Source organism: Carassius gibelio, chromosome A8 (assembly GCF_023724105.1).
Source record: "Carassius gibelio isolate Cgi1373 ecotype wild population from Czech Republic chromosome A8, carGib1.2-hapl.c, whole genome shotgun sequence".
Taxonomy (NCBI): Eukaryota; Metazoa; Chordata; class Actinopteri; order Cypriniformes; family Cyprinidae; genus Carassius; species Carassius gibelio.
In genome coordinates, this window is record NC_068378.1 from 5,448,334 (window position 1) to 5,460,365 (window position 12,032).

The 12,032-nt window shown below is 34.3% G+C and overlaps 1 protein-coding gene and 1 long non-coding RNA gene across 2 annotated transcripts in view; both read left to right on the top strand.

Moving 5' to 3' along the window:
* The window catches only part of frmd3 (FERM domain containing 3), a 43,574-nt gene extending 36,575 nt beyond the window's left edge, over positions 1 to 6,999 (top strand). Inside the window, exon 14 of the mRNA XM_052603602.1 lies at positions 4,375 to 6,999. Coding sequence (XP_052459562.1) covers positions 4,375 to 5,021 — 647 coding nt within the window. The 3' untranslated portion in view covers positions 5,022 to 6,999. The remainder of the gene's footprint in view (positions 1 to 4,374) is intronic.
* A 149-nt stretch (positions 7,000 to 7,148) lies between these two features.
* On the top strand, positions 7,149 to 11,424 carry LOC128018225 (uncharacterized). Its single transcript, XR_008184787.1, has 2 exons — positions 7,149 to 7,563; positions 7,934 to 11,424. It is a non-coding gene; the product is annotated as an uncharacterized LOC128018225 (long non-coding RNA).
* The last annotated feature ends 608 nt before the right edge of the window (positions 11,425 to 12,032 follow it).

Sequence of the window (12,032 nt, forward strand, 5' to 3'; positions counted from 1 at the left end):
AATATGCGTTTCATTTTTATATACAAACTTTACATTTACTTGTGAGAGGCAATGGTGAAAAAGAAGTGCCCTTAATGGTATTAAATGTGCACTTGTGGTGTACTTCAAATATTAAAAGTAATGTACTAAATTTCAACTTCATTATAAATATATAACTGGATTATATGTGCATGCATGACGTACAAGTTTCAATAACAATGACATTAAAGTATATTTTAGTTCAACCTAAATGCTTGTCAGTACATTCAACAGTACACTTTAATCATATTTCAAGAACAATACAATTATGAAATTACATAAAGGTGTATTTAAGTCCTACTTAAATGTGTCAAAAACCGCTCTTAAGTTCAACTCATTGCATTTAATATAAACGTAAACTATTATACGTTTTCATTTAATTGCAGATAATATACTGTACAATTAAGTGTCACATTATTACGTATATTGTTAAAGTACATCATTTCTGTAATAAGAACTGTTTTGCTCTTTTTCACATGGAAGTACCTCACCATAAACTCAGCTTTTGCCTTTGTTTTTGTAAAGAAAAGAAGAGACAGGTTTAATTTTTTCTTGGTAATCAACATTATGCATAAAATACTATCAAATGGGCTTAGCTTGTAATGATCCCAGAATATTCGGGCGAATGAGATTTGTGAGCTCCAGTGGAGGGGAACAGTATTCTGCTCTAGTATTCCATTAATATCCGGTCATGGAGTATTAATAAAATAATAAAAGGAGTCCGAGGTCATTCTGGGTCTACAGGAGGACATCTGATGTCTGCTAGCTGTACTGTACTCCGGACTGGATCTTTTCTTCACAAGCGGCCGCTGTGATTAGCAAAGCCTTCTGCTGTGACTGATGCTGTATAAATAGCTCATCCTGCATTTGGGCTGATCCGGCCTTAATGCCCCGACTTTGTTCACATGTCCGCTCTCCGGTGAAGTAAAGGGGCTGGCAGGACCCCATCCTATGAGACTTAACCCACCTAGAAGTGTCAGAGACAGTGTTTGACATCGTTTAAGCCAGCAGGACCCGTGAGAAGGTCACTGTTCAGATATGGAGGTTTTCAGAGAGCAGGGGGAGCGTGTGGTGGGTCGTGAAACGGTTGCGGAGGAAGGTCTACGGGATGAGGTTATAAACGTGGCTCTGGATGAGAGTTTAGAGGAGCGAGCAGATGCCCTGCGCTGTCAGGTGAAGATCACCACACGTCACAACCTGCAGCTCCGGATGGCCAACTACACGGCACGAGACGTCTATGTGCGGCTGCTCGGCCACGGAGATCGCATCTCAGGAACCGGTATGGACGCTCCCAACACGATGATTTAGCAGTTTTGGCATCTAACATGGTGATTGTAAAGGTGGACTAGATTTCAGGATCATTCCTACTTCATCTCTTCATTGAATAGTAATTTTGCATCATTCTGAAAACTTTAAAGAGTTGGCGAAAAATTTGTCATCCATTTACTTACCGCATATCATTCCAAAGTTGTTCCGAATGTTAAAAGATAATATATTCTGAAAACCGTCCAATGTGTTTTTTTTTTGTCCGTTCAGTTGAAGTCAGTCAGAGGTCACTTAAACTGTTCGGTTACCAGCATTCTTCAAAATATCTTCTGTGTTCTGCAGAAACAAGTAAGCCATACAGGTTTGGAAAGAGACGAGGATGGGCAAACGATGACAAAGCAACAGAAAACTCTTGATTCTTTAACTCTTGAACAGCACGAATAATTACATAACTGATTCAATTAAACACAGCATAAACATAATACTACAAATGCATGAGAACTTGAATTCAATTGAAAGTTCACTCAAAAATGACAATTCTGTTGAGCACAAAAGAACATATTTTGAAGAATGTAACAGCTGATGGTAGCCAGTGACTTCCATAGTGTTTGTTTTTATACTATGGCCCCTCTAGGCTTGACATTAACATTTCAAGGGGTCACGCAAGACCCTATTTAAACATTAAACACCCAGGAAGATGTGTTTATCCTATCTTTCACAAAAAGTAGGGTATTTTTCCGTACTATGGAAGTTAATGGTGACCATCATGCGTTTGGTTACCCACATTCTTCAGAATATCTTCTTTTGTGCTCAGCATTTCAGGAGCTTAGTTTTCACAGAAAGGACAGACTTACAATGATACATTTTCATTTATTAATTTACTTAATTTAAATGAGTGAGTGTACCATAAAATAATGAGTAATGATGATATATGTTTCATGAGACGACAAGGACTATGACTAATTTAAATGGAGATGTAAATATTAGAGACTGGGTCATAAAATGAAATGATTACACTGTGGCTTACAAAAAAGAAATGATAAAGTAATTACCATAGTTGTAGTTTCAAATAAAAGCATTCAAATGCATTAACTTTTTTTTTCTTTTTTTTTTTTTGCATAGGACAAACCATTTTCTTTAGAAAATGGAATAAAAAAATCAATTTCTCTGTGCTTTGCTGTTATGACACATCATATGAGAGGAGGGCATGTCAGCTTTTGTGTCAAATCACATTCTTCTCTTTTCTTTTTCTTTGAATCTCTTTCACAGTGTTTAAAACATCACCCTCTTGTTTAGTTATTGTTGCCACGGTAGCCTTGATGTCTGTTGCTAGTGACGACTGTTGCCTCCTCCTGGGCTAAATGGCTCTTTATGTGTCGCTATGGTGACATCTTCTCTTTGACCATATGCCTACATCTACTCACTTAAGTGTGTTTCTGTAGAAGCTGTTCAATAGATAACTCACGATTATCCAGTTAGTTTGACTACGCTCACATTTCAGGACTGATAATTGGCTGTCAGTGCTGATGCCCTGAAATTTGGTACATCCTGTCAGTGACGGATCATCAGTTACCGAGTGTGGAACTCACCATGCTTTTCATGCAACAATCCCGTTTGATCTGAAGAGACGTGAATTATTTTTTGATAGGATAAGTATCATTGTGAAGTGAGAGGATGGTTATATCAGACGACAGCAGAGCTCTCTGTGTGTGTGTGTGTGTGTGTGTGTGTAGGAGCATGGACGTCACTGACATCTCATCCAGGAGACTTGTCTTAATCCACACTAGTCAGGCAGCTAGGGCTATACTTAGACGTACACAGCCGTGCTCTCGACTGCTGGATAAACACACACACAACATAAACCCCAAAAAGGAGCAATCGCTTTCAAATAGTATTATTATTTTCATATTTTATTAAATGTTATTTTTATTTTATATATTTATGAAACATTATTATATACATCTAGATTCTAGCTATTATCCATAAGAATTTATTTACACACACACACACATATATATATATATATATATATATATATATATATATATAAGCTGTTGTAGAATCATTCAATTTCATTGTGCTTTGTAATAAATCACATGACAACTGTGTAAAAAACATGAATAACTTACAGTCAGTTTTATCATGGTTAACTGAAAATAAAACCATAAAAACCTTTTCATAACTTGAAATAACGCTACCTAAAATGTACAGGAAATGAATTATTTCAGCTGGATGCCAATGCACAATTTCTTATATATATATAAAAAAATACAGACTTGTTTTTAATAAACAAAAATGTATCAAAATCTTAGAAAATATTATTATAAAAAAAGTATTCTTCCTAAGCATTATTATTATTGTGGTTTATAACAAGTAAAATTTTCTTAAAAATAAATAAAAATAAAAATAATAATAAAAAAATAAAATCATTAAAGTTTTTTTACACCCTCATAGAAGTGCAAACTTAATCTTGCTTCTGAAATTGTTAGATATGTATATATGGGTTAATTTGGGACATATTTTATTATTATATATATTTTTAAACAAAATGTGTGTGTGTGTATATGTGTGTGTGTGTGCGTGTGTGTGTGTGTGTCTGTGTGTATGTAATATCTGTTCATCTGAATGGTTTATGTTTTATTTTAAAAGCTCTTTTTGCTTTCAACAATTAGAGTTGCAAGTCTATCAGATACTATGAATATGTCCACGTCCACAGTGTCTCCTGATAGTAACTTGTATATCCTTCAAGAAATGTTGAAATAACAGTGTTAAAATGAATTTTAAAGGGACAGTTCACCCAAACATGAAAATCCTGCCATAATTTACACAAGAAGATATTTTGAATGTGGATAACCAAACAGTTGCTGGTCCCCATTGAGTCCCAGAATATATTTTTCATACTATAGAAGTCAATGGCTACGGTCAGTTGTTTGGTTACCCACATTCTTCAAAATATATGTTTCTTGTGTGTGCAGCAGAAGAAAGAAAGTCATACATTTTTGGTGTGCACAATGGCAGAATGTTCAATTTTGGCTGAACTATCCCTTTCTGAACTTTCAGTGATAACACAACCAACTGTTCGCTCTGCAGGACTGTCGGCTTTGAAAGACTCGGTTCATCTGTCTCCACTGAAACCCTCGGTCACTTCTGAGGAGGTGGAGGTGAGGGACAACCCCGTTCAGGAAAGACGTGAAGACGAGGCAGTCAAGAGGATGAGAGCGGATGAGGAGAGGAGAGAGATACACGCAGACCACGAAGATGAAGCGTGTGCTGCTCTCCCCATATCTGACACAGCGTACAGCCCGTGTGCCAGTGTGGTGCCCACGCCGGTGGAGGAGAGCCAGGGCGGCGTAGACCTGCTGTTCCAGAGTCCCGCGCGGCTGCTGAAGGAGCTCCACGCTGACCCGGAGATGCAGCTGGAGCTCCAGGCCGAGAGGGAGCGGGAACTGGCCAGAGAGGCGTTTCGTCAGTCGCTGTGCCTCCCGTCGAGTGGACGGCAGCAGATGCAGGCCTGCCTGCTCAGTGCCGCCCGTCTAGTGGTGATGGCCACGGGTCTCCTCGTGATTCTGCTTCCTCTCCTCCTCGTGCTGCTGGAGTCGGACCTGGACATCTCGTTCCTGCATGACATCCGGCAGACGCCCGAGTTTGAGGAGTTCCACTACGAATACTATTGCCCCCTGCGGCGCTGGTTCCTCTGCAAACTGGAACTCATGACGGAGCAGCTCTGGGGCGACTGAGGGTCACAGGGAACGGGGGCGGGGATAAAATGGACAGGACAGGACAGGTTTGCTCTCCTATATCACAGGATTTGTTCATTCACACGCCGATGCATTCTTGTAGCAGTACTGAAGGCGGTTTTCAAGCAGTAGAGCTGTAGTTGTCTAGTGTTTTAGCCATAGCGTTAGACAGCGGACAGCAGCATGGGCCTTTAAATGGTTAAGTCAGCTTCATTAAAGGTGTACGACAAGCACAGCGCTGATATAATTGCATTGGAGCATTATACATTTCAACATCGATGATGGATATGTATGCCTATTCAATATTTTCATTCATTTCATTTGCCTATTGTCATAAACGTGTGTCAGTCAGGGTCTAAAATGAACTTTTTGTGCCCTATATTTCAATCATGAGTGAAGTTCCTAATTTATTCTAAGTTATTTTTCAGGTTTTTCTTTGTTTTGGTTTTCCTACGACTATTAATAAACCCCCTTTCTGTCTAATATATGAAATACATGCTTATATTTTATTAGCAAGGATGTATTTAATTGATCAGAAGTAACGGTAAAGACATTTATAACATTACAGAAAGTTTTCGGTTTCATATAAACACTGTTCTTTTGAACTTTCTGTACATTAAAGTATCCTAAAAAATATCAGTGTTCTAAAAAAAAACAACTGTTTTCAACATTAATAATAATTAGCGGAGCCTTGAGCAGTAAGTCATTATATTAGAATGATCATGTGACACTGAAGTCTGGACTAATGATGCTGAAAACTCAGCTTTATCACCACGGAATATATTACTTTTTTAAAATATATTAAAATGGGAAAAAAGCTTTAAAGCTAAAGAATTTCATAGGTGTTAATGTTTTTACTGTATTATTGATCAAATAAATTCAACTTCACCAATAGGAGTCGATGGAATCAATGTACGTGTATTTATGAAAAGAATCAATTCTTATTAGCTCATGCAACATGCAACAATTTGAGGTTAAAGTTGTTTGTAGATGCAAAATCTTTTTTTTTTTGTAGACTATTTGTGTCGCTTTGATTTGATTCACTTATTATCATCGAGGATCACTGCTTAAATGTGTTACACAACCAGCCAACTGGCCTGTAGAACATTTTTACAAACCACCAAGTGTTATTCACATTTGATGCTTGCAAAAGTTCATTTTGGACCCTGCTGCCAGTTTGAGTGTGAAATCTGGTATAAACTCACATGAAGAGTCCATTTGAAATGATTCGATGTCTTTGACTCAATCAGCCTCCATAACAACAAAAATAATGCACATTGAAGAGTATGCAAAATGTAGAAGAGGCGCAGGCAGGTAATGAGCTCCGACCCGCTTCCCTAAATCAAGACTTATTTTCTTAAATATCAAAATACAGCCATTAAGATGAGTAGTTTCTGACCTCATAACACTGTACTGAAATAAATCTCTGCTTCTTGCAGAGCAACACACAGAGATATGAGAGAGAGGGCAAGCTATACATGCTAAAACTTAATATCTCTTTTTAAGATTTTATAAATTTTTATGTGACGCTTACAGTTACTTATATTTTTTGGCAAAAAAACAAACAAAACAAAAACAAAAAAGCTTAAGTTATTTTATTTAAACGGATTTACACTAAAATGTAGGTGGTATTGAAGTTAAATAATTTTACTATCACCAACAATTTACCTTAAAATACTGTGATGTGTTTTCATATAGAATAGCACAAACTATAAAACATTTTTTCTTCATAATTTCAGATGTCATGAGCAGATGTTACAGCATGTTGCTAGTACAGTTGATCACTGTAATCACACAACATATATAAACAAAAAAAAACATAAACAAGATGCATGGAAACGCCACAATTTGAAATATTATACGTTAAAATAACATAAGTTTTGTGTGAGTACCTTTTTGTAGAAGTCAACAATGAAAGTGCGGCTAATAAAATTTAGTTTACAAACTAAGTCCATTTGAGCCCAAAAAAGGTGCCAATTTCATTTGCAGACTGGGTTTTATATATATATATATATATATATATATATATATATATATATATATATATATATATATATATATATATATATATATATATTAATTTGTTAATGTAAGCTTGTTTTGTTTTAAAATAAATTAAAAGGCAAAACAAAAAGGTAAAATTGCACCTTTTTATGTTGGTCTACTCTAAGTTTTTTAACTTCATAATTGCGAGATATAGACAAATTGAATTTTATATTTAAACTCGCAAATATAGGAATCTGACTGGTGAAATATAAATTCAGAAATTTGAGGAAAAGGAGTCTGAATGGTGAGATATAAACTCGTTAATTTGAGGAAAAAGAGTCTGAATGTGAGATATAAATTCAAATTTGAGGAAAAAGAGTCTGAATGGTGAAGTATAAACTCGCAAATTTGAGGAAAAAGAGTGAATGGTGAAGTATAAACTCGCAAATTTGAGGAAAAAGAGTCTGAATGTGAGATATAAATTCAAATTTGTGGAAAAAGAGTTTGAATGTGAGATATAAACTCGCAAATTTGAGGAAAAAGAGTGAATGGTGAAGTATAAACTCGCAAATTTGAGGAAAAAGAGTCTGAATGTGAGAAATAAATTCAAATTTGAGGAAAAGGAGTCTGAATGTGAGATATAAACTCGTTAATTTGAGGAAAAAGAGTCTGAATGTGAGATATAAATTCAAATTTGTGGAAAAAGAGTTTGAATGTGAGATATAAACTCGCAAATTTGAGGAAAAAGAGTCTGAATGTGAGAAATAAATTCAAATTTGAGGAAAAGGAGTCTGAATGTGAGATATAAACTCGTTAATTTGAGGAAAAAGAGTCTGAATGTGAGATATAAATTCAAATTTGTGGAAAAAGAGTTTGAATGTGAGATATAAACTCGCAAATTTGAGGAAAAAGAGTCTGAATGTGAGATATAAACTCGCAAATTTGAGGAAAAAGAGTGAATGGTGAAGTATAAACTCGCAAATTTGAGGAAAAAGAGTCTGAATGTGAGATATAAATTCAAATTTGAGGAAAACGAGTCTGAATGTGAGATATAAATTCAAATTTGAGGAAAACGAGTCTGAATGTGAGATATAAATTCAAATTTGAGGAAAAAGAGTCTGAATGGTGAAATATAAGCACAACTGTGAGAAGAAAAGTCTAAACTGTGAGATATCAACTTCCCTTTGGATATCATGTTTTTTGTTTAGTTATATGCCCGACTGCCCATGCAGGGCCTTGTACTGAACACTGGCGTTCTACATAATGCCAGACCTGAAGAACCTGTGAAGACTCATTTCATATGCTTGTTATGTATTTCATTAAGTCGAGGCTAATGCATGAAATGACTACATTTGCTTTTCCTTCAGAGGTCCAGGAAGAAACTCATGTTTCTGGACTGGCCGGCTCGCAGCGCAGCACATTAACTAATCGAATTTACACAGCTACTTGTGATGCAAATCTGATGTGATGTTACATCTGTTGCTGAGGTGATAGCAAAAGGGCTAATGACACATTTCTGTCAATGCTTCACCCTCAACAGAGTTCTTGTTTGAATCCAGTTCAACATAAACCTGATCACTGATATTTACTGTTTAACAGCAGGTGGCGCTCTCAGGAACGAATGTCAAATACTGAAGGAACTCTTTATTCTATGATAAAAAAAACAAAACAAATATGCATATTCACATGCAGACATGTATATGGCTATGTTACCACAAGGTAAATATTTGACTGCTATTGTATGTTATTTGTGGCTCATTGTGTGGTTGATATTCACGCAGACCAATATTTATTCACCATTACAATAAGTGCTTCATCAAATCAGAATCAGAAAAACACTAACATACTACATGTGCTTGTCATTCAGTCAGTATTCATCAATGTAAACTAATAGATCTTTTTCTGATATGTCACGAATACATTTTTTTTTAATCGCATACTGTATACACTACCAGTCAAAAACCATGGACACACTTAACTCTATTTATGTCCTGATTTTCTAATAGAAATTGGTAATTAATATTAATCAGCATGCAAAATTACAATAAATTAATATAGATTTATAATATTAATTCATACAGATATTTCATTGATATTACACACACACACACACACACACACACACACACACAGCAGATATATATATATATGTTGGCTTTATATCAAGTATATTTAACTACTATGCATTAACATATAATCTTGTGATACAATGCATTTATTTTGTACATAATTGTTTTTATATTGCACTTGCATGTAAAATACTTGTATGTAATTATAACTGTAATTCATTTCTGTGAAGACACCTATAATTACAATGTGTTTTGCTTAACAACATGAACACAATAAATACATTTATACCAAATATATATTTAGTTTTCTACATAGTAGTTAAAGACACCTAATATAAAGCGGGATTTAATATTTATAAAATTTTAATCTAATGGCTTATGGATGAATCTTATGTAAAATGTTAAGGACAAAAACAAGAACAAACAAAACTGTAAAAAAAAGTAACTAGGTTGCAGCCAATAGTAAATACAAATTTAAATCTAGAAAAATAAGATCAAATTCAAATTTGATTTGCCATGTTATGTGGTCTCTACATAATTCCTACAGTTTCAGTGTTAATTCAAAGTTATTATATTCACGTTTTAATAACAGAAGAAAAAGTGTGTCAGATCTTTTCACTGATAGTGTAAATGTCCACATACACTGAATAAAGATAACACTGACCGACTCTGCATGTATAACGTCTGTAAATACAGTGAAGAAGAAAACGTCCTTCTTATTTCTCACACGCCTGACCTCGTGTATTCAGCTAGCTCATCTGAGTCTTACTGTATATGATCATAGGACTATGACAAGGACATGCCAGCTTTTTTCTTTTGCGTTGTGTTCAGGTTTCTCTGGACTTTCAGCTCAGGGTTGAGTCATATTCATAAAGCAGTCAGAAATAGAAATAGAAATACAACATTAATGCTTCGTTCTGATGCTGCTGTCAATGTTGTGGTTCTCATTTTAATAAAAACATGACATATGTGGAAAATGTAGATAATAGGTAGTCATGCTTTGCGCTTTAATGTGTGCTATCATGACCAATGAAAGCAGAGAAGTAGTGGTCACATTCAGTCATTCGCTGTATGGCAGGCTGATTGAATGAATTTGCCCATTAACCTGAACATCTCTTATTGTATATCGTAGTGTGGCAAAATATAGATGTGCAAACTCATTTGAATTGATCAGAGGGTGAACATATTTCATATAGCATTCAGAAATGTCATGCACTTGAATTTGTTTATTGTTTTTGTAGCCTTGCTATTCTGTTGCATGATGGGACACCCATGAATTCATTGTTTTGGTAGAACTGTGATTTTATTTCCCTACAAATTAAAATAATTTTTCAAGATTTGTTGACTGAAAACACGGTTTCCACGTTTTCAAATGTTTGTTATTATGCAATAGTTTGTTTCATTGCAAAATCTTAGCATTTTCTAAACCAATTTCTTCTGGTGAATTTTTACAAAACCTGTCAAGAACGTCATATCAGGGTCACAATTTACCCCAAAATCCAAAGAATGTTATTAATATGAATTATTGGTATTAAGAAAACGATGCCTATATAACATATTGTGAAAAAGAAAAATCATCTCAGTGTTTCTGATTAAAAAAATAACAAAAACTAAATATTGTTTGTGGACAGCATGATTTTGATTTTCTCATTAGAGTAATGTCAATATAATGAGAAATGAATAGAAAACATCTGGATGCATTACAAAAATGAGGATTTGAGAGGAAAATGTCCTTAATTATCATGAGAATAACATCACAATGCAAAAAATATATGTATATTGTACTTTCTTCTTCTTATTATTTTTAATGTGTTTTCAGGATAAAATATGACATGGAAAAGTTAAATTAAACCGTTTGGATGACAGTATAGAGGTCTTTTAAGTATATGCTGTGATTAAAATAAATTGTCAATTGAGGGAGGAAAAAAGAAAAAGAAATAATGCAACATTCACCAATTCTTGTCATTTACTTTGAGATCTTGATCAGCATTTTGTGTTAAAGATACCCTAGAAGAGCATCTGTAAAATGCTTGTACATGTTTTTTTGTTTTTCATCTTTAGAGGTTTGAGATCTTTTTGACTGGTGATTTCTCAGCGGTATGTGAAATGTGTTTTGTTTGCATGTTTATCAGCTTTCTGCAATCTGTCATCTAATTTCAGAATACAGCTCTGGGAGTATCCAAAAAAAAAAGAAAAAAAAAGAAAAACAGTTTCCAGATTCACTGGGAATGGCCTTATGAAATTTGTAAATTGATTTTTGATTGTTTATATGTTTAAGAAAAATAAAATATATATATATATTGTTTTATATGTTAGTACTGCCACAATAAAACTGGAGTGTAAACATTGCAATCTTTATTTTTGCTTATTAAGACTAAAGCAACATTGTTAAATGCAACATTTCTGTTCAATAGCAACAGTGAAAGCTTGAAATAAGAAAATGAGACATCAGAATTCAGATGTTCCTGACATTGTCATTCATATAAGTATGAACTATTTACCGGTAACAAATGTTTTCCACAAGAAAATGTTTTTTTAAAAATTGTGCTGTTTATTTTCAGAATATAACATGACATTATGTAGTGAGCATTAAACGCCAACTGTGCTGTTGTGAAATGAACAGAGCAAAGATAATATCCACAAAAGCTTGTCAATCGGTTTTAAAATGCTTCATGAGGTTTTCAGCACTGAGCAGAAATATATATGTATTTTTTTTAAATATATAATTTAAAGCTACAAGACAAAAATAAATTATTTGGATCAAGCAGCAACTTCCAGTTTTCATTCAACAAATTCTGTAATTCGTTTCTTCCAAAGATGCAAATAGTAATACTAAAGATTCAAATAGTAATCCTACTTCTTATAACGTTTAATAATTCTACCTGACAAACAGAACTTTTTGCACTTTTCAATCAACTTCCATACACACACACACTTTTCAAACACACATTACAGA